General features: G+C 39.3%; 2 protein-coding genes across 2 annotated transcripts; both read left to right on the top strand.

The window, feature by feature from the left end:
• Positions 1–589: 589 nt before the first annotated feature.
• On the top strand, positions 590–8,686 carry LOC122670718 (probable inactive leucine-rich repeat receptor-like protein kinase At3g03770). The gene is made up of 7 exons (XM_043867682.1): positions 590–2,165; positions 2,301–2,431; positions 3,498–3,741; positions 5,129–5,340; positions 5,441–5,463; positions 7,512–7,623; positions 8,218–8,686. Exons 1-7 carry the CDS (start codon positions 812–814, stop codon positions 8,422–8,424), a joined length of 2,283 nt encoding a protein of 760 aa, XP_043723617.1. The 5' UTR covers positions 590–811; the 3' UTR covers positions 8,425–8,686.
• A 2,085-nt stretch (positions 8,687–10,771) lies between these two features.
• Positions 10,772–19,496, top strand: LOC122670720 (NADH dehydrogenase [ubiquinone] flavoprotein 1, mitochondrial). Its single transcript, XM_043867685.1, has 3 exons — positions 10,772–10,921; positions 11,981–13,455; positions 19,175–19,496. The coding sequence occupies exons 1-2, from the start codon at positions 10,919–10,921 to the stop codon at positions 13,439–13,441; spliced, it is 1,464 nt and encodes a 487-aa protein (XP_043723620.1). The 5' UTR covers positions 10,772–10,918; the 3' UTR covers positions 13,442–13,455; positions 19,175–19,496.
• Positions 19,497–23,728: the final 4,232 nt, after the last annotated feature.

Genomic DNA, 23,728 nt, shown 5'->3' with positions numbered 1-23,728 from the left:
AGGGCAGCAGTAAATGCCTAAAGAACGTCAGTTACTTCTTTTCCTGACCTCAATTTTTTTTCCTTTCCCTTTCATGGTCACCTCTCTACTTCTCTTCCGTGCTGAAAAGGCAGGATTTCTTCTTCAAAGGGCAACTTGCACTGCATTATTGGGCTTGTCCTCTGTCTCTCACTCTCTCTTCTCCTTATTGGGTTTTCATTAACTTGCTTACAACACAATACATTTCCGGAGAAACATGCTCTGTAAGCCATCCAAGGCAAGCTTTAGTCCGTTTCTTCTGTATCTTCTTTTTTCTGCATGTAATGTTTTCCTTTAGAAGACATGAAAACCCAGTAACTACATTGTCATAAAAGAGCTCGTGGCTCTGTTCTGGAACGTACGTCTGCCATTTCTCTTTAACTGTTCCATGCTTCCTGTGGTACTTAATTAGATATCCGTAGCGTAAGATATTTTGCTCTTAAAAGCCTGCAGTTCCTTCTTCGAGTTTTCCCTGGAACTCATGAAACCCTTCATATAAGGCGAAAACCATTCCACAAATCGTACTTGGTCCTTCTCTTCTGGTGCTATTTTGAGTAGTCCTTCCTCGGTCTTTGGTCAGCCTCACAGAATACTTAAATTGTCCTCATCTTTCTGTAACCCTTCCTGTTCATTCTGAACTTCTCAAAATCCAACATGGAGAATCCCTCTTCATGTTTTAATTTCTTGCATATTGTTGCTTTACTTTGAGCTATCTCAATGTGTTCTTCCTGAACTGTAAAACAACCCCAAATCCGTTGTCGTTACTGCTGCCTGCTCTTCTTCTTCTTCTTCAATGGGATCTTCAGGCTTTTTTCTTCTGTTATTTGTTTCATTGTTTTTCTTCATTCCCATTACCCATCAATTACAATCCTCTCAAACCCAAGTCATGTTGCAGCTAAGAAAACAATTGGAATACCCAAAATCGATGGAAGTTTTGAACCAGTACAGTGAAGACATTTGCTACTCACCTTCGTCTCCACAGTTAACCATTTCATGCGAAGACAACTCTCTCACGGAGCTGAAAATTATGGGTGACAAGCCCGCCAAGGTTAGTAAATTCGACGGATTTGCAGTTCCAAACCAGACTCTATCAGCAGGTTTCTCCATCGATTCTTTGGTCACGACCCTGTCAAGGTTAACCAACCTGAGAGTTCTTAGCTTGGTGTCTTTGGGGATTTGGGGTCCTCTACCTGACAAAATCCACCGGCTATACTCACTTGAACTTCTGGACTTGAGCTCGAATTTTCTGTTTGGTTCAATTCCTCCTAAGATTTCTACCATGGAAGGGCTTCAGACGTTGACACTAGATGGAAATTTCTTCAATGATACTGTCCCTGATTGGCTCGATTCCTTATCAAACCTGACATTTTTGAGTTTGAAGGGGAACATGTTGAAGGGTACCTTTCCTCCTTCAATTTGCGGAATCAAGGCACTCACTGTTCTTGCTTTATCTCAGAATAATATTTCTGGCAAATTACCTGATATGGATAGCTTAACCAACCTGCATGTATTGGATTTGCGGGAGAACCAGTTGGATTCAGAACTACCTGTCTTGCCTAAACCATTGGTCACGGTTCTTCTAAGCAAGAATTCCTTCTCAGGTGAAATTCCCTTACATTTTGACGAACTAGTTCAGCTTCAGCACCTTGATCTATCATTCAATTTGCTACAAGGTACACCTCCTATAAGACTGTTCTCTTTGCCAAATATCAGTTATTTGAATTTGGCATCTAACAGGCTGAGCGGGTCACTTCCCTACCACCTAAGTTGTGGCAGCGTACTTGGGTTTGTTGACATTTCTACTAATAGGTTAACAGGTGGATTGCCGTCTTGCCTTAACTCTCCATCTGATAGCAGAGTTGTCAAGTTTGGTGGGAATTGCTTGTCTGTTGATCCACAACATCAGCACCAAAAGTCCTATTGCAAAGAAATCCAGAAAAAGAGTAGGCAGTCTGTAAGTAAAGACATTGGAATATTAATTGCTGTTATTGGAGGAGTTGTTATTGTCATGATACTTCTGGGCTATGGCTTCCTTGCTTTCTTTAAAAGATATTGTCTGCGAGGGACATCAGAGCAGAATTTATTGCCAAAGGCATTGCCAGATAACTCGGCTTCAGGATTCTCATCTGAGATCCTTGCAAATGCAAGTAAGTAGCTCATCTGTACACCTTGTTAATCTTGTGTTTCAGCATTTGAAAGGAAGCTTCATGTGAAGTTCTTTGCATCATTCTTAGGACTTCATTCAGCTATGGTGAGTATTCTTTTCTGTTCCTTTTCTTCAGGGTTTATTTCTCAAGCTACCAAACTTGGGACTCAGGGCCTCCCATGTCGGTTGTTTTCTATAGAAGAGTTGAAGGAAGCCACAAACAACTTTGATCAATCAACATTTATGGGTGAAGGCTCAACGGGGAAGGTATCAACTAAAACTTAAAAAACATTTTCTGGAGCATTATAGGATTTTTTTGGCGGATAGACAAGCATTAGATAAAATATTTGATTCTTGTTAGAGAAGATATGTTCGTTGGGATAAGGTTGAGTTGAGTTGTAATAGAAGATGTATTATATAGATGCTGATAATGCCTTGGCAAGTTTAATATGAGCAGTAACATGGATGCTAAAACAATTGGTAAATAATAATGAGCAGAGGAAAGAAAATAAAAAGATGTTTTGGGATTGAATACATTCTCCTTCGCTTCCAATCTTTTGAATTGATCTTGTGGTACTGTTCCTACTTTGGACTTACGTGTATTTTTGTTTTTATAATATGTCGTAGCTTGTTGGAGTTATCTAGGCAAGTACTCATGTATCATTCAATTAATTGTACCTCCCATTTATGGCTTCCTTCTCTTCATTATTCTACTATGAACTTGTGAAGCTTGTTGTAGTGATCTAAGATATTGGTTATTCCTTAAAATGGTAAAAACCATCAACTTGTGTAGAAATGTGTAAATATACCTGAAATTGCATCAAATGGTTTGTCCTGATCCGGTGCAGCATGGCCCAGACATTGCCGGCAACAAGGACTTCAGAAAGTGGGGTTCAGAAGTGATTCCAATCAGCTGTTATTATGCTCAGATCAATAAGATGTGTCTCCAGTTTATCCACCCTCTTCTTTGATGATGGGGCTGCTTAGTAATACTGGATCATCTAAATTTGGCACAGGTATCAAGAGGGATACCAGGGAGTTGACAATTTGTAAACTTTGCCTTTGAACTGAACTGTGGTTGCCAAATTTTAGGTCATCTTCCTAGTGAACTTGTGTGGTCACTGCAAATCATGTAGTCTCCCCTCCCCCCAGACGTATTCCAGATTTTTAGTTAAATTCTTCCTTCAGAGAAGAAAATGATAAGAATTTATAATTGCATCTCGAAAATACTTTCCCACTCCAAAATTTACAATCTGATGTGGCTTTTTATCCAGTTTAGTTCTCAAGTCTATCCCACAATAACTCGTCTTTCTGTCTTGTCTTTCTTTTCCAGCTCTACAAAGGAAAATTGGAGAATGGGAACTGTGTTGCTGTACGATGTTTGGCACTGTTCAAGAAATACTCAATTCGAAACCTTAAACTTCGATTGGATTTACTTTCAAAGCTTCGAAACCCATATTTAGTTTGCCTTTTGGGTCACTGCATTGATACTGGCGGACAAAATGATTCCAATGTCCACAGAGTCTTTCTTGTTTATGAGTATGTGCCCAATGGAAATTTCCGTACTCATCTCTCAGGTCAGTTTTGTGTTGGGGAGAACATTGAATAAATATTCTCTTTGGGTCAATTGAGAATCTGGATCTAATGGATGGTTTGGTACAATCTACAAGCATGTTGTCAGTTCATTGGGTTAAATAATAGAGAAGCATCCATTTCATTGGTCACAACTCAGATCTCTTTTTGGTCAAATGTCAACTATATTTATTGGTTATAAATTTATAAATATCCTCTGCTAGCCTCATGTTGTATGATCAGAAAAATCATGACAGTTTGCTAGAAAATTTGTAGGTCAGATGGTGTTGATCATCTGACTATGTCTTGACTCTTGGATGATACTAATATTTTTATTTTATTTTTTTTTTTTTTTGGGGGGGGGGGGGGAGGGAGTTGATTTGACTTGTAAATCATGTATAGATATTACATTTATAAATGACAATGATAATTTAATTTCTATTCTAATGAGTGTTCTAGAAAATGAATGGACCTGACTGTTTAACTGTTTGGACTGCGAACCACAATGGTTACGAGCATATCAATGTCAAGTAACATGATCCTTTTCTCCATCAAAACATTCAGGCCCCGTTTGTTTAGAGGGGTTTATGAGGTGGGAGAGTTGTGGGATTACTGACGGGTGGGTCCCATGTGTTTGGTAAAGTAAAGAGTTGATGGATTACTGTAGCATTCCATGGGAAAGTTGCAAAATTCCACGTATTTCGTGGGACTTTGTAAAGCCGAGGGGTGGGAAAATTATGGGATTTGCAATGCCATGTCAGCAGACAATGGTAATAATTATGTTCCCTCCATTATCTCAACATTCCCACCCCCTTGTAAACAAACAGCCTGGGGTGGGATTTTTGTAATGCCATGTCAGCATTTTACCACAACTTTCCCACCCTGTGCAAACTATTCCGCTAAACAAACGGGGCTTCACTGGTTTATGAAGCATTGACACCAGATAGTCAAATTGAGGGTGGACCTTGGTGCAACGGTAAGGTTGCTCCATTGTGATGAAGTGGTCACGGGTTTGAGTCTCTGGAAACAGTAACTCCATAAAATGGGGGTAAGGCTGCATACACTATTGACCCTCCCCAGACCCCGCAATTGTGGGAGCCTCGTGCACTGGGTACGCCCTAACACCAGATAGTCAAATTGTTTGTACTGTCAAAACCAAATAGTCAGAATGTAGGGTAGGAGCTATCTCTCTTTGGTATGGACTGTTGGATGGGATTATATCTGACTATCAACTATGGACTACATTGCCTTGCAATAATGTTTCTCCCCCTGTCTTGGTTTTATAAACATCAATCCGAGTGAATCAATCAATGAATTCCCTGATCTTCTTTTCATATAGTTTTGTTTTATATATTGGCCATATCTGTAATGTAGCTTCATTCTCTCATGCAGAGGATAGTCCGGAGAAGGGTCTTAAATGGTCAGAGAGATTGGCAGTTCTTATTGGTGTTGCCAAGGCTGTACACTTCCTACATACTGGCATGATCCCTGGCTTCCTTAACAACCAACTGAAGACAAATAATATCTTGCTAGATGAGCATCGGATTGCAAAGCTGAGTGACTACGGATTGTCCATAATCACTGAAGAAATTGAAAAAATTGAGGTAGGATTAATTCATGTTGGAATTATGGATTAACTAATTTACTGCTCATATTTCCTAAATTAAAATAGGCTATCTGACACATTGTCCACTGTATTTGTAGGCAAAGGGAGAAGGCCAGAAATGGTAAGGTTTCTTGTTAACTACTATATTTCTTATGAATAGATCTCCTCATTAGAATCCATTATCATTGGTCAGATTCGTGCTTCTTTTTTTTTTTGGTAAATAGATTCGTGCTTGGTTCAGTTAAAAGAACTGCTGTCAGTGATACACAGGTGTTTTATCAAGAATATGTCGCTTCTAATCAGTGATTTAGGTAACTGTTGTATGTTATGCAGCTGAGCCCACTTGCCTGTAGGCCCAATAAACACTCCATTCGGAGCCTAACTATACGAAACAAATCTAATCCCATACTGTTTATTTTCTTTTCAATATTATTTTTATGCCATTTGTCATATGTTATTGTTACAGTTTTTAATAATTTTTTTTTTTTTACTATTGTTATAGTATTACACAACCAAATATCTGCCACGTGGCAGCTGGAATGGGGTCCAAATTTTATGGACAGGTAGACTTAGGTCCCCTGCATACATATCAAATTTTAGCCCAAACAGAGTTTGCCAACTGGCAAAATAAAGCTTTAAAAAATCCAGACTATGGGAGAGTGCACAGTAATGGTCAGAGATTACTAAGAAATCAGTTACTGTAATATAGAACCAATTTAGAATTGGATTCAACTCAACTAAGCCTTTATACCAACTAAATGAGGTTGGCTGCATGAATCCTGTTTCACCATTCAACTACATCCTGTTGAATATCCATTCTCACCACTTGTTCAACCATTTTAGAATTGGAGAAGGAAAAAAATAGGACACAAGTTCAGACAGATTAAGTGAAATCTTTCACAAAACTATACTTGCTGAAGTGGTGTCATGTTCTTTCAAGGAAAGTCCGAAGACTGAAAACTGACGTAGAGATTGGATTATTGGACTGACTACTCTGGTTCAATTCTGACTTTATTATTGTACCATACAAGATGTTTACATGTACATGTTTATAGATGTATATATATATAGGTGCACCTTGTTGTCACCAAGGTGGTGAAGTTGGAAGCTGTAACCTTCTTTGGATTGCCCCTCGTCTTATTCCCAAAAGTTATTTAAGTCAGGGGTAAAGAAAGGTTCTCAAAATAAGTTGATAGTGACTTGTCATTATATCAATTTCAAAAGCTGTCATTGTCCATGTGAAATGAGGATTTACCCTCATGGAAAAAAGAAGTGTAATATACTAAAAGGGCAAAAAAATGAGGTTACAATTTCTTTTTCTTGATTACAACAAGATTCTTTCTCTCTCTCTCTCTTTATATATATATATATATATACATATGTGTGTGTGTGTGTGTGTATGTGTTTTATATACATTATGAATTCCATTTCTCTCTCTCTCTCTCTCTCTCTATATATATATATATATATATATTCACTTTGGCCCAATTATCGATTAGAAAATTTAGCTTGTATGAATCACTATAGGTTTGATACCAAAAATAGTAGTGGCTTCAGTATGTCAAGGATACATATGTATAAGCAATTAAAAATTAGTTGAAGCTATATATTCATGTCATATCTGATATATGAACTATTAAGGCAAATAGAAGCACACACCTACCCCCCCCCCCCCAGTATTTACATTACATCTGGGCAAAGGATTCAATGGCGTATCAATTCAATCTATGAATGAATCAACATAATCTTCTTATCTTAGGTCCCATTTTTTTTTTTTCCTTTTAGAATTTATGAATGATGCAATTTACAAGATATGACACGGTTTAAATAATTTTTTCTATGAATTTCTGAATCCAATTTCTTTTGGATCACTGAGCCAGAGTCTGCTAAACATTTTTGGATTCTAGGAGTGTATATATTGCATGGTGGGGAGTTTTGTGTCCCATTAGCTGACCTGATGAAATTATTATCCCTTTCTATTCTGTTCTTTCTTTATCCAGAAAAGATCACGCTTTGCTCTTTTATAATCATCCATCTGTGCGTGCATGGTAGATAGATTGTGTGATGGTGGATAGATTTCTTGTTTTCCGTTCTAAAAGTTTGTGACCATGCTGCATGTCAAGTGCATTTAATTGATGTTATTAGACTTTAAGATGTTCGTCTTTGCAGGCAGATTACAAAATCACATGATGATGTCTATTGCTTTGGTTTCATATTACTTGAAGCACTTGTTGGACCTTCGGTATCTGGAAGAGGCGAAGCATTCCTGCTGAATGAAATGGTATGCTTGAAATTAAATTCTGATATGGAGTCACCATTTGATGAGTCTCATCTACAAGCATCACCTCTCTATTCATTCATTACTTTAAATTTTATAAGCAGTACTGTCTTCCAGTCAAAACACATAAGCTTTTACATGCAGACTGTTGAGATGTATTTGTACAACTATGACGCCACTTTTGGAAAATTGGCAGATCCAACAACTAGATAGTTTTCTTTCCATTAGACGTTTTGTGGATGGAGAAAGAAATAGTGCTGCAGCAATGCTATAGAATAGAATGATATATCAGATATTTGCTTTGATTCTCATAGTTCTTCCAAATTTTTACGAAGTAACCTGACAAGTATAAAACAAAGAACCTGACAGCTATACCAAAGACCTCAGTGCGAGTAATTTCATTAGGACCGAGTTTCCCTTCATCCACAGTGAAGAGAGAACATCTTAAGCCTCGACATCTGACCTTCGGATTGGACTGGCGTTAATGATAAAACCCACCTGCCCAAGAGTCCAATCATAGGATCACATCATGGTGGATTAAGAGATTCTCTCTCCATTTCATTTTGATCCTGAGCTCTGTGGCCTTTGATTTTGCAGGCATCATTTGGCAGCCAAGATGGTCGAAGACGAATTGTGGACCCTATTGTACTTACTACATGCTCCCAAGAATCATTGTCGATTGTTATCTCCATAACCAACAAATGCATTTCTCCTGAATCCTCTCGGCCATCATTTGAAGATGTCCTTTGGAACTTACAGTATGCTGCTCAGGTTCAAGCAACAACAGATGGAGAACAAAAATGAGACGCTTCATGACAACCAACCACATATGAGTTTGGCACACACCTAAAAGACTTAGCCTCATCTACAGAACCCCTACCATGAAAAGGGAAAGTGAATGTGACATGGTCAATGTCTGCATGTAGTCATTAAAGTTTGCTAGTTGTAACTGTAACATATAGTGGAAGAGGAAATATAAGATGGCTCCCAAGAACTTTGTGGTTTTCATGGTGAATTATGATCTCATGCATGTGTTATTCATCAATGGAATGGCATCTCTGCATCATATCTTTATCCAACGGCTCTTTGCTCAGCTGGTGTGGCAGCTATTGTTAAACAACCTTGGTTCTATGGCTTAATTAAGATTCTGTAATTTACAGAACAACAATCTCTCACCTTCATGAAGCAAAGAGGAGATGCCATATAAGGGTATGGATCCTCTTCAGTTACTTGAAAGTACTGGTGAAACACAGTTCAGAGGTGTGGAACTCATTGGACCTCTACAGCTCTCCCTCTGTTGTGTTTTACCAATACTTCAAGTGATTGGAGAGGAGCCAAGTCCACCATAAGAGCCACAAAGTGAAGGTTTGGACATCTCTTTGCTTCATGCTGATGTAAGTGGGATAGCTTATCCAATATGAGGAATGGGTTAAAGGTAGGGGTGTCAAATTCCAGCCTGAATGTTTGGGTGTTATGTTTAGAGACTACAGGGAGCAGCAAGTGAAAGCTTTTTCAGTTCCCCATTCTATTGGGTCGATTATTCAAGGAGAGGCCTTAGCTGTTTGTTTTGCTCTATCCTAGGCATTAGATGCTGCTTATCTTCATCTTCAAGTTGAGACTGATAGAAAGGAACTCCTCTCCTACATTATTGAGAGTTCTCCTCTTGAAGCAGCCGCGAATATTGAGGATATAAAACAACTCTTACTTCTTCTGCTTCTATTTCATTTTTCCGTATTCACAGGCTATGAATTGTGATGTAGATGCCTTGGCGCATAAGGGCCTGTCTATCATGTGTATGATTGATTGGCCGCTTACTATTCCGTGGTTTCATGACCTTTGTTTGTATGAGGCTAGTAGGCTACTGGTCGTACACATGCCTATCATTAGTAAATTCTCTTCTTACCAAACAAAAAAATTAATAATAATAATCCAGCATGAATGGATCAAACTGTCTTAACCGAATCAAATTGTTAATGGTTTGATTTTTTTTTTTTGGTTTAAAACGGATAGAAACCAAAATTGTCTGGACATCCAAATTGAAATCGAAACCAAAACGAATCCGAAAAAATAGGAAAAATCCCTAAAAATTGATTTAAGAAAAACAGTTTTTTTTTTTTGTTATGGGCAAGAGAATTGCTTGGTCGCATGGCCCTTGCACCAACACAAGGGCCAATGAGAGTGTATGCAGGGGACATCAATATGGATGAGATTTTTTATTCCATAAGGGGTGGGGTGGTAATTTTGTGCACTATTATGTTTGGGTGTAGGCTCAATACAACCAGGCAGTATTCCTTTTTCTTTTATATGGAAACCCCAAATTGAATCGGACTAAAAAGATAATGGACTGATAAAACCTGTTATGGAAAAGTAATAGAAAATCCAAGTCGAACCATGGTTTTTCCAGATCAGTTTGGATCGGTCTAGGTCAGTCATGTTTTCTTCAAAAATTTTAATTTTTTCCCTTGTTCGTACCGATCCATTGATACGGGATCGGCCAGGAATTGGAATCAATCTCCACCAATATCGATACGAATCAGCTGATCCGATCGATCCTATACCGATTCCAAACTATGAGTCGAACAAACTGATCAATTGACGGATTAAAATCCTTTGCAGTGCACTACAGTGCGGGCATCTGAGAGCTCGACACGTGGAAGAAGCTTCATCCAACAGTACGATCTCGATGCAAAGCAAATTTTTCTTTTTCCTTTTGTCTTTTCTTTCTTCTCGAGCTCTGCATTGTTGAATGTCGCATCTGCCACATGTTAAGTTCTCAGGCCCGCACTCCAGCACAATCAGATTAGGGCACTGAAGAGGATTTTTTTCCACAATGGACACCCCTACTAAAAGGGAAGTTATTGTCCAACTGACTTTTTTAAAGCTCTGACCGATGACTTGGAATCATAATATGCACCCACGTATTATGTGTATGAGCTCTACACGTGGCCCTATGTACACCAAATAAAAAAGAACGGAACCTTGATCGCGTGGCTTCCACGCTTAGATACAGGAATGAATGACCAGTCCCTTTTAAATAAAAAATCTCATCCATATTGATGCCATTGTGCTCGTTCTCATTGGCTCAATAAAATAAAATAAAAAGAAAAAATGAGAAAGAATTATAATTCTCTCGGCTCTCTCACTCCCTCTCTCAATTTGGTATCCGCGACTGTGGGGGCCTTCACGCTCTCGGGAAACCGGTGCTTTTATCTAATGTGGATCCGTGAAGACGCCATTAGAGCAGCTTAGAAGGCTCGATTCTTCAGATCAAAGGAGAGAAGCTTTTCATTGACGATTCATGGTATGGTATCTGCCTTTCCAAATTTTCACAATTTAATGTTTCAGAATTTCCGTTGCCCTAGGTTATCCCTTGCCTTACTGTTGATCATGCACTAGGAGATTAATTCCTGATAAATTTCTCTGCCAATATTGAAACAATCAAACACTCTCCCCCTCCCCCCCCTAAAAAAAATGAAATTTTAGTGCGTGAATATGTAAGAATGGATTTCACTTTTGAAGATCTATTTGGGCGGTGCTATGGGTTCTGTTGTTTGATTCTTATTCGTTTCCTTCTTTGATAAAAAATTTCTCCCACTATTATTCAATGGATGGAGATCTGGATCGGTTAGGTAGTTGTTAAAGCAGAATTTTGAGTTGAACATCTTAAAAATGAAGGGTGGAAAAAGTTTCCAATGAAAATTCGGCTCAGTGTAGCTTCCGTTCTTGGGCACTTTGTCTCAAGTTCTCAAACGTATGATGCATCTGCACAAGCTTCTGTGTTCTACATCAGACGCCATGACCATTTATGTAAGTTTGAAAACTAAATCAGAATCCCCCAAGATGGTATTTGGAGCCCTTTCACTGGTCGGATATGCATCAGAGGGACTTCATGTCAATTCATAGGATTGTAAATCTGTATTGAGTTCCGTTCTAGTAGCTATGTAGTCAATAGCTGCCATGCTCACTTTCTTTTTGAGTCATTAGGCTAAACACTTTACAGCAATAGCTTCGCTTTTACTGTTTCTAGAGATCTTACCTGGCACAAGTGTATGATATTCCCAGCCTGTTTTTCTTAACACTTTTATGTTGGTTGAGTATTTATTGCCAAATGAATGATCCAGCTCATTAAAACATAGTCAATAAGTGTGTAAAAATGAGTCTTGCAGATTGAAAACATAGTCAATAAGGCTATGTTTGGATGTCAAGAAAAGAAATGAAAAAAATTAAAAAAAAACATGAATTTGAGGAGAGAGATAGACACATAAATTAATCATTGCATCATCATGATTTTTGTGTCATTATGTTTTTCTTTTCTTTTCTTGATATCTAAACATAGCCTAAATGTTTTTCTTGTTGGCAGGCACCCATCAAGAACATTCTCTCTCTCTCAAGGACAGCGAAAGTATGTCGGTACAGTGAGAAGTGGGACTCAGTTTGCAGATCATTCAGCACTCAGGGTGCAACTACCTCGAGTACTCCACAACCTCCACCACCACCCCCACCTCCTGAGAAAACCCATTTTGGTGGCCTGAAGGATGAGGACCGCATCTTCACCAACCTCTATGGATTGCATGACCCTTTCCTCAAAGGTGCCATGAAGCGGGGAGATTGGTATAGGACCAAAGACATTGTACTTAAGGGTACTGACTGGATTGTCAACGAAATGAAGAAATCTGGTCTTCGTGGCCGTGGTGGAGCTGGTTTTCCATCTGGTCTCAAGTGGTCCTTTATGCCAAAGGTCTCTGATGGCCGCCCTTCTTATCTTGTTGTTAATGCTGATGAGAGTGAACCTGGGACTTGCAAGGATAGGGAGATAATGCGTCATGACCCACACAAGCTACTAGAGGGTTGCTTAATTGCTGGGGTAGGCATGCGAGCCTCTGCTGCTTACATCTACATAAGGGGAGAGTATGTAAACGAGCGTTTAAACCTTGAGAAGGCCAGGAAAGAGGCTTATCAAGCTGGACTTTTGGGAAAGAATGCATGTGGGTCTGGTTATGATTTTGACGTTCATATCCACTATGGAGCTGGTGCATACATTTGTGGTGAAGAGACAGCACTCTTAGAGAGCCTTGAAGGGAAACAAGGGAAGCCCAGGCTAAAGCCTCCTTTCCCAGCTAATGCGGGGTTATATGGCTGCCCAACAACTGTTACAAATGTTGAAACTGTGGCTGTTTCCCCTACCATTCTTAGGCGGGGACCTGAGTGGTTTGCTAGTTTTGGTCGGAAAAACAATGCAGGTACAAAGTTATATTGTGTTTCAGGTCACGTGAACAAACCCTGCACAGTAGAAGAGGAAATGAGTATTCCTTTGAAGGAGCTGATTGAGAGGCATTGTGGTGGAGTTAGGGGTGGATGGGACAATTTGCTTGCAATAATACCTGGGGGTTCATCTGTTCCACTGATTCCCAAGCACATATGTGATGACGTCTTGATGGATTATGATGCACTCAAGGCTGTTCAGACAGGTTTGGGTACGGCAGCCGTGATTGTGATGGACAAGTCAACTGACATTGTGGATGCCATTGCTAGGCTGTCTTACTTCTACAAGCATGAAAGCTGTGGGCAGTGCACACCATGCAGAGAAGGAACTGGATGGCTGTGGATGGTCATGGAGAGGTTGAAGGTTGGGAATGCAAAACTGGAGGAAATAGACATGCTTCAGGAAGTCACAAAACAAATTGAGGGGCACACAATTTGTGCCCTGGGAGATGCTGCTGCTTGGCCAGTCCAGGGCCTCATCAGGCATTTCAGACCAGAGCTGGAGAGGAGGATCAAGGAGCATGCAGAGAGGGAGTTGCTCGAGGCTGCAGCTGCTTGAATTATCCCACCCAGGTTGGCTCTTAACATCTTTCCTTCCCTTATTAGAAATGGGAATTGGCCGCTTTCCTCTGAATAGATCTTGTGTTCCCTTCCTAATTGAATTCTCGGTCACTTAAGGAATGAGGGATTGGAAAACCAAAGGAAACTCCAGATTCGCAGAGATTAAGAACCCAAAGATAGAAACCAGAATTTAGTAACTTCCCAAAATAGTAACTTTGATTTACTCAGAAAATAGCAAGTCAAAATTGAAACCAGATTTTAGAAACTACAAAAAGTTGGAACGAGATTCAGAAACACTAATTAGAATGAGATTAGAAATAAGACAGAAATAGTAACTAATTGAACTCAGAATTAGAAACTTCTGAAGAACAGAGAAATAGAACTAAACTAGCAACAGATCAGGACCAGAAATGAGAGGGTCGAATCAGCTTCAGAAACTGGAACTGAAGCAGGAAGACAGTTAGAAGCCTGAAATCAATGGTGTTATTCTGGCTTGGAACAGATCTGAAAACAGACTTGACCTAGTGATGGAAAACAGAACAGAAAAGTGTAGGTTAACATGCAACAACCCAATTAACAGGATATTAAATCACGCACAACAAAACTGAGAGGAGGATGTGCAAAACTTACCAGCCACAGGGTAGAGAATGTTCAGAGAACTGAACTCAGTTGTTGGAAAGAAAAAAAAGATAAATAAAGAAGAACAAAAGGATATGCGAGCATAAGGCTGAATAGCATCCCACCAGTCCAACTTGGCATCCCACAGAAGCTCTGGCTACGTTTGGTAACGTTCTTCGTCAAGAACGGGTGTTTTTGCCCAAAAACGTTTTCTGTTGTTCTTGGTATGGAACAGTGTTCTTTGTATGTAATTGACCGTTTGGCAAATCTGTTCCAGAACAGTTCTGGAACAAGTGAACAACTATGGCGTTTGGTAAAATCTGTTCTTACAAATTTGCTAGAAATTACAGTAATGCCATTTCCTTCAGTATATTTATCACCCTGCAATATCATAAAACTTAAACAAATCAGTATATTTATCACCCTGCAAATTTGATAACCCAGAAAAAACAAAACATACCGATAAACAGAGGCGGAAATGTATATGGAATCGAACTTGAATCACCGTTATTATATATGGAATGATTAATAATCAGGCTAACTTCACATATATATGGAGTGAAGTTATCGTTCCAGAAATCGACATATATCTTCGCCTGATTTTTCATGATTTTTCGATAACTAACATATATCTTCACATAGAAATCGACATTTCATATGAAACCCTATTCAGGCAAAATGTCGATCACAATCAAAATTTGAAGTTATCGTTGCCTGATTTTTGCTACATAGAAATGTGAAGTTATCGTTCCAGAAATCGACATGTCAAACTTCACATTTTGAAACCCTAACATACAAATCAGGCTATGATCTCTACAGGCAACGATAACAAACATCAGGAGAAGATCTGTCTCTCACATTTTGAAACCCTAGTTCATAGATTCGCACAGAGAGCGAGAGTGAGAGAAAGAAAGGGTACCGAGAGAGAGGAGAGCATGAGAGAGATGCTTACCTTGGATGGAGATTCCAGGCGAAGGTCTCTCTAGGTACTTGCAGGTTGCTCCAGCGAGAAGGTGAGGTAGCTCCAGGTGAAGATCTCTCCAGTTGCTGGTTGCTGCAGCGGGAAGATGGTCACTTCAAAGGCGAGAGGGTTGTGCGTCGGGATTTTTGCAATTTTTCCTCACTTCCCTCGATATTATTGTGCCCTGTAGTTGTTCCACGGAACAACAAAACAGGTCAGACTTGTTTTGCAAAAGCTGTTCTCAGCACTCATCTAAGCGCCGGTTCGTTTTTTAAGACCAAAAAAACGAACCAACGTGCCAAACGGAATGCACCTGTTTTCCGTTCTAGGTGAACGCAAAAATGGAAAAACACGTTCCGTGGAATGTTACCAAACGTAGCCTCTGTGTCTCACATAATTATGCAAGCATAAGGCTGAGTGCATGTCAAATCATGGGGAGGGCTTAGACCCCCTTCTCTTAGTTATAACTTTGAGAACCAACAGAAAAAATGAAACTCTTAAAAGTGAGAAGAAATTAACTCTTAATTTAGCATATGCCTTAAATCCCTCATATTTGGGCTTATAGACTTAGCCCATTAGAAAACTTGAAATTAAATCTAACTTGAACCACTCTTGAGCCGCAGGTTCAGTTTGACCCAGAAAAACCAATGAAACCCAAATCAAAACGCTCTTCTTCTCCTCTTCCTGTTGGAATTCTGCATCACTTCCCCTGCATGGATTAACATTTTGACTTATAAAAATGGAGGCATAACTGATATCTTTGTCTTATCACATAATAAATCTTAGGGTTTTTTTCACGTACCACCCTTGAGGTTTGACGTAATTATGAAAACATCCCTCAGTTTTGAAAAATTCTGTGTGGCCCCCTGAGGTTCTTAACAGTAACACGTAACCCCATTCTGTTAGTCTAGGACTAACAATGTTAAAAGGATGGGATGAACCGACAAAAATTCCCCTCCTAGTTGGGAATGAAAACCATTCTACCGTTTAGGGGAAAATCCCAAATCCCATCTTCTCCTGCGCAATCTTTCTCTTGTGTCATCTTCCCCAATCGTGACCTTGAAGAAGAATCACCACCACTGCTGAACTGAAACAACTCAGCGCAATGGTGGTCTGAAAGTCACCACCCCATTCCGCTTCTTGATTGTGGATTGGTTTCTATGTTACTGGTGTGATGGGTTCCTTATTTAGCAATTTAAGATGAACCCATTTCACTTTCTTGGCTGCATCTTCCACTCTATTGCTTTTATAAATGGGAGTTAGTGTGTTCGAATTGTGATTCTAGTGAGAGAGGAATCAGATGTTGGCATCGTTGGAGATTCCAGTTCATTTAGAAATGCGTCTGGTGTATTGAATTAATATGTTCTGGTAGAATGAAAGGTACTGATGATGACATGACGAACGTATTGCAGCTTATCTTTGCCACTCTAATGAGAGTAGTCAGACGCAGAGGCCCAGGTTACAAAATCAATTGGAGAAAGCTATTTTTTATTGCAGCCATCATGACAACAGTTGGGGCTGTGCTTCAGACCTTCACACTCCCTAATCCTCTTGCAATCTGGTTTCACTTGCCACCACCAACAGTTTCATCATACAAAGCCTTGAATGTTTCAGGGCAGGTGAATGAAGCTCCTCCTCAGCTTCCATGGTGTTCCCTATAAGGATACCTGCAACTCATCTTCCCCAAATCGTTTGGGGAAGATGAGTTGCAGGTTTTTTTTTCTTGTAAGGGCATTTTTGTCAGTTCACCCCTTGATTTTAACACTGTTAGACCTAGACTAACGGAATGGGGGTATCTGTTAACTGTTAAGAACCTCAGGGGGCCACGCAGAATTTTTCAAAACTGAGGGATGTTTTTTTAATTACATCAAACCTCACGGGCGGTACGTGAAAAAACCCTAAATCTTAATATTCTATTGAATTAGGTGGCAACCATGCTGGTGAAGCCGTGAAGGACCAGTAATTCTACTGATCTGGCTACATGTAAATAAAAGGGTTGCTGAATCTGAGGATTGTAGGCCATCTTCTCTGTCATGCACTTCTTGAACTGTCAGGGAACAAAGTGGAAATGACCCAGATTGGGAGGTTCTAAGCTTGTACCATTAAGGCAGCTCTTGTAGGGGCCATAATTTAGTGCGTTCTATTACCTGCAAGTGAGCCATGTTTGGCTATTTAATTGTCTTCTAAGGCCTATGGACCCAGATGTTCCCTCAGAAAAATTCTGTGGATGGTATTTCTTCTAGGGGAAAATAATCAGATGGAAGCAACCTTGAACTAACAGGATCATGGACTGTTGTTTGCTGCTACTGCCTTCGCTAGTTTCAAGCTTTCTGTAAGTTGTTATAGCTTACCCTGGCTATCAGAAGTATGCATGCTTGAGGCCATGGTCAGCTGTTCACCGATCTTGCTGCATGTGGTTTCCCCAGACATGCAGCATATACCTTAGGCGCAGGCATTTTGGAGACTCTGAGTTGAGCTATATAATGCTCCTTGCTCTATTTTGTGGCCTAGAAGGAGGCAAAATCCATGGTCCATGTCACAAAACCCATATGATTGCATGGTGACTCATCTGAACAAGATTTGGACCTGTAATTGGATGGGTCCAAGACAAGTGCTTGTCTAGATCAAAATCTACTGTGATCAACCCTTCTATCTGTACTTTGGGGTGGGGTGTTGGGGGAAAAGTTAGTGAAGTTCCCAAACATACACACACACATACATTTCAGGTGAGAATGTGAGATCTGATCATTCTAATTTTTGCCATAGAGTATATTGCTATCCTTAGTATAACATACCATTCTGTTTGTTCCCAAATACAATGCACGCATGCACCCCAGGTCGTATCTTCCGGTGGTGCGATTCCGGGGTTGGAAAGCCCTATTTGGGTTTGGTATGGGCCCACACATTCCAGAGAACACTCCAATCACCAATCAAAGGCTCAGTGGCAAACAGTAGTTAAATTGAAGTTTGTAGTAATGGTGGCAGAATGGAAATTAAAGGAGAATTGTAAAGGGTAACTTTGTAGATAGGATATAAAGGGAATTAATGATTATTTAACAGAGTTAGACTTGGAAGCAAAGTGTTGGGGTGGGGGGGGGGGAGAGGATAAACAAGAATAAGAAGAGAAGGAAGAGTCATTACTGGAAATTAAAATAGTAAAATAAGGAAATAAGAGGAATCGTGGGGAGGGCTTGGGTTGTCTTCAATCTCCAATTTCATTTCATTATAAAAAATCTAAGTTGTTGGTTACATTGCTTGCATAGATAAAGAAAAATATAAAAAACTCCTAATCCAAATCTAAAACTATAATGGAATTAAACTTCTAAGACTAAAAATGGAATGGAACTATACCGCTATATAGTCTAAGTAAAACAAAAGAGTACAAGATAAATCCAAATAAAACTAAATAAATAAACTACTAATAAACTACTAGATCCAAATCCCAATTTGGGCCCCTTTCCTGGTCAAGCCATTTCAGTCATGAATCTGCATCAATTCTCGCCCCACCCCTGCACCCCCCCAAAAAAAAGGGGAAAAAAGTCGTTTAGGATATGATGTTTTTGGAGAGCAATGCTATTAAATTAAGTATTTTCTGTTACAAATTGAATGGATGGAGAATTTGTTTGCTCCTAGAACTCTTGGATCTCACGGCGAATAAAAGGAAGCGGGGTGAAGGGGGTTGGGGGTTCTATTTTACCTCAACACATGGGTCGTTCCAGGTATTGTCTTTGGGTTGTAGACAGGAATATGCTTGCATAACATGTTGGCATTTTGTTGCGACAGTGACCTAAGCTTTGGTTGCAGCCCTTAAGTAAATCCCAAACCTTGGGCTCCTGGGATTTGATGCCATTTATGAGTGACACTGGAAAAAGATCTAGTTAGTTCCTCAAATATTTGCTTGACTGAAGCATCATAATGCACTGGGAACACACGAATGCGATTGAATGGCACAGCTTCTTCTTTTTTTTTTTCCTTTCTCTGAGATCCATGAAAAAAGATATCAAGTGGGACTCAGCATTGTGTTTCAGCATTTTGTTTTTGGTCATGATTCATGTACATAGTGCTGAATGATTCGAGATATCTTCCTAAGATCTTTAGTTTCTCATTGCCTTGTTCTGACATTTCACTTCGCTGCCAATGTTTGTGATGCAGGGAAACACCCTATGTGGTGAGCATTGTTGAATAAACAGGTTGAAGGGACTCAATATCTCGAGAGAAGCAACTTTTTTCTGATGTATTACAACTGCTTATTTTTGTGTGTTTATAATACTGTGAGATTCATCTTGGAATTCTGCGACTATTTACTTAATCCATCCCTCTTTCCTGCACCCTCTGAAGGGCTGGGAGCTGTAGTTCCTTCTACGCTTGTGCTGAAAAGGACCATTAATTTAGTCATATCTTTTTGATAATTCAGACCATCTGAACATGGTTAACAGGACTAAAGTATGACATTCTTGAATTTTCGTTGGAGAAAGTCTGGTTTATTTATACTTTTCTTTATATTATCTGAATAATTGAATCATTCCATTATTTCCCTTTTGGGCCTTCATTCTCTTTCCTTGTGAGTAGATGGTAGATTTTTAGCATGGAAGGGGCACTCAGTACAGCATAAAGGAAATGTGTTAAACCTTGCATTTAAGTGCCAAAGTTGATCTACCTAAAGGAGACGCAGTTGTATGGGCGAAAGCAAACACGAAATGGAACCACAAAGGAGCCGAACTTAACAGCATTGGATGAGGTAATTAGCAGGGGCAGGAGACCAGCTAAGCCAGGATGGCTCTCACGGACTGGTTTTGTTTGTGATGTAACTCGAGCAGAAGAGTGCCTCACAGGGTTTTAAAACGTGGAATCGGTCAGCAACGGTGCTCAGATCCAAAAAACAAGGAATTTTTAGGGTTTATAGGTGTGAATCGGCCATATCAGATCAGTCAGAATTGAGATCGGTCACAGTGAAATTGGTCGGTTCCCCAATCCCATTCCCAATTCGCAAAACCCTGGAGCTGTGGCACTATTCACACTGCGAGTGTCAAACAAATTGGCATTGGATGGGTGGTTTTGTCTTTGAGTGCTTGGGAGCTCCTGGGTTTAAAAACTTTATGGAAGTGACGAGCTCTGATAGTGAAATCTGTCTCAGGTTTCAGGAATTTGCCTTTTTAAAAGGCTTCTTTTTTTTTTTTTGGTAAGGTGTTTAAAAGGCTTCCAAAATGGTTGTTTGAGCCAGGTGACAGATGATGTGGGAATCTTAACACTGTCAAATTTCATATCTAAAGTCACATGTATATCCAAGCATGCCTTTGCTACTCTGACCACTATTATGCATTCTTTCATAGTATTGGATTTTCAAAGCTCTGTTTCATAACTTAGCAAAATCTGATTAGGTTGAAACAGAAGAAGCTTGGGTGTGGGTGGGTGGGGGGGGGGGGGGGTTGTTTACCTACTCCAGGGTTGAAAAGAGTATGATTGAGATCCGGATCAATTCCAGAATCTGTGCAGATTGATCAGGAATCAGCCAAAACATGTCCAAACCGTAGAAATTCAGTATGGATTTATTGATTCGGATCAGTCTGAGTCGGTACGGATCAGAATCAACTGATCCTTATTCTTGAAATGCTGATTCATTCATAAAATTTTGGATTCAATCTGATTTGCAATGCAACAGATTTTCAGGACTGTTTAGTTAAGGCTTCTCAAGTGATTTGTCGTAGGAAAAACCTTTACCCCTCGTTACAAATCTTCTCCTCGGGCTAGGGTGAAATGTTGCTATGTATTCTTCCTCAGATGGCAAGCTTGCAGGAGAAGAAAGATGCAATCTTACATTCATCATATGCAAGCAAGCCAAGAATAGTTGACAGAGACATTCAAGCCCAGGTAGGTGAAATTAGGCTTGAAGCTCAAGGTTACTGGGTAAATAAGGAAGCAATCCTTTGAAAGGAATGTACCTGTCATACCTACCTGAGTACTACTTAGAGAACCCAACTACTTGGTGCCTTGATGGATCTGAAGACCCTTCTCCAACCTTAGGTCTGGTGGCTGAGTTTAAAAATCCGAAAATCGGGATTCGGATTGATTTAGGCTGATTTTGATCAATCGATCAGAATGTGTCAAATCATGATTTAATCCTAGTTTTTGTATAAAGATTGGTTGAGCCAGATTGGCCAATCCCCATTCTTGAAACGATATCTAGCTGTGAGTAGGGCCATTAGAGAAGAATCCCCATGATTGTCCTCAAATTACATTATTCTTTATCCTTATTCTCTTTAGTCAACTAATGATCATAAAAATAAGAAGATAAGAGGGAAAAAAAGAGAGGGTAAATTACACGTCACCTCTGATTTTCAAACGAAATTCAGATCACCCCCTGGTTTTTTGAAAAAACTCAAATCACCTCTTGGTTTAGACCTCAATATGATAAATTAGTCCTTACCGTTAGTTTTATGTTGTTAAGTGATGATGTCAGCCAGTTAAATAAATTTAAATACCAAAATTATCCTTGACATCCAAACATAGATTTTGAAGGGTAGTATTATAAATTTAATTCTAATGTTTTAGTACAAGGGTAAAATAGTCATTTCACACAACGTACTAACACCGTTACTGTAGAGGGGATCATTTGAGTTTTTTCAAAAACCAAGGGGTGACCTGAGTTTTGTTTGAAAATCAAGGGGTGATGTGTAATTTACCCAGAAATAAAAGGTAGTTTGGGAATGTTTATTTGTGGCCTCTCACATCAGTGTTTTAAGAATCCAAACTGGAACGGCTAGGAAATTCTTGATTGCAACCAATCGTCTGATCTGGATCGATCGATTAGTATTGAATTTCTAAAAATTAAAAAGGCATGTTTCAAAAAAAGGGCTCTGTTTAGTAGTGTAGCTCTAGCCTTAGACACATGATACCACGAAATGACCGCCCCCATGAAAGGTAGAAACCCTACCCCTTATTGATGCTTTTTTGTGTACTCTCATCGACTCCATTGCCTCTACTGGCATAGGGACCACGCTGAAAAAAAAAAAAAAAAAAAAAAAAAGATTTTTCCCAAAATAAATATAATTGAATGGAGGAGCAAAATCTCAACAAAAAAAAAAGGGTGCCGGAGACTAATTGGGTGATGGGCGCACGGCAACCCATGGTAGCTGATCCGGATTCGGTAGGGTTCTTTGGTGAGTTTGGTCACTGGACCGTTGGACGTGGATGCCTCAACCCCTGATTTTTTTGTTTCCACCCATCTATGAATAGAACGCGAATCATCATCATCATCATGACTAATCAAGTATCATTTCACGCTACTTCAAGGCTTTTGCTTTTGCTCTATGTCTAAGACTCTGATGCTCTCTCTCTCTCTCTCTCTCTCTCTCTCTCTCTCTCTCTCTGAGGTGGGTGGGAAAAATGATGGCTTGGCTAGTACCGTTGGGAAAACGAAAATCTTTGAACAGCTGGAGCTGGTCATGCATTGCCATATATAATATCCTGTCTCATCATATCATCCTTTCTTTTGGTACATTGCAAACATTATTTATTTCATGGGAATAAGAAGCTCACAATGCCAGAGTATATATTCTAACATGTGTTCTCTCACTTAATGAAATGTGGGGTCTATATTTATAAATTCTCTTTTGCTTGGATTTATATGTGTCGCATGTGGATGGTACCAGTCTCTGTGTCATCATTGGTGTGGTGCTTAGACTCTTCTCAGAGCTGCCTTACATGTTATCTACCCTCTCCCATTCTCTTAACATCTGACTTTTCTTTGTGAAATGAGTATGGAAGAAAGTTTTTCTACCAAACATTAGGAAGAAGGATCCTAGGAACAATTTCCCAAATGTTGGGTACCCCACAATCTACGTACAATTTCTCTCTTAATAAATGACACTTGAGGTACCCAAAGATCTACGAAAAAAATTTCTCCTACTAAACTTAGGAGAGGTTTTATCATCAAAATTAAGGGTCTTTAGAATGGGGAATGCACCATGAAGTGTGATAAAACAATATCCTACATAGAAGGGCAACGAGATCATTTCACTTGACTGAGTAGTAGAGAGATAAATATATGTGTTCGGTGTATCTTGTCCCCACGGCTTAGATAACCTTTTCATGTAGAAATATTAAAGAGCTCTAAATTTCTTTTTCTTTTTTTGAATGGGATCAAAATAGTCATGTTATATGGTTTATATATATATATATATATTTTGGTAAGAAATTGATTAATTAAAAGCGCAGAAAAAGCGCAAGGAGTCTGTCTTACAAAGATCGGATACCCAAGAGTTGAAAACAGGCCAGTCAGTCCTTCATGCTAACGAGACATGTTATATGGTCTATACGAGTATCTACACTGAGTGAATATGAGGTTTAAATGAAAGAAGTTTAGGAGATAAGTTTCTTATCAAACTATAATGGAAGTGTTTTAAATAATTCTACATTAGAAAACTATAAGACCTTGGATTCAGTTGGGCTTCTTCATTTAATAGCTTAAGCTTTGAGGTTTGAGTAAAGAACTAAAAATCCAATTGATCCAAATTCCGATCAAGATTGATTAGATTAAGGACTACATGCCAACTCTAGGGTTTTCATGTCATCGATTGATTGGGACCAATACATATCTAATATTGAATTTTTAAACCATGAGTTTTGACACTTTAACATGGTATCAAAATCATCAAACCTAGACTTAAGAATAATTTCAAACGCTAGTTGGGTTTCTCTTAAATCTTG

The sequence above is a fragment of the Telopea speciosissima genome, chromosome 8 (assembly GCF_018873765.1).
Source record: "Telopea speciosissima isolate NSW1024214 ecotype Mountain lineage chromosome 8, Tspe_v1, whole genome shotgun sequence".
Classification (NCBI taxonomy): Eukaryota; Viridiplantae; Streptophyta; class Magnoliopsida; order Proteales; family Proteaceae; genus Telopea; species Telopea speciosissima.
Note: the sequence above shows the minus strand (reverse complement) of the source record. Positions and strands in the feature narration are given on the sequence as shown.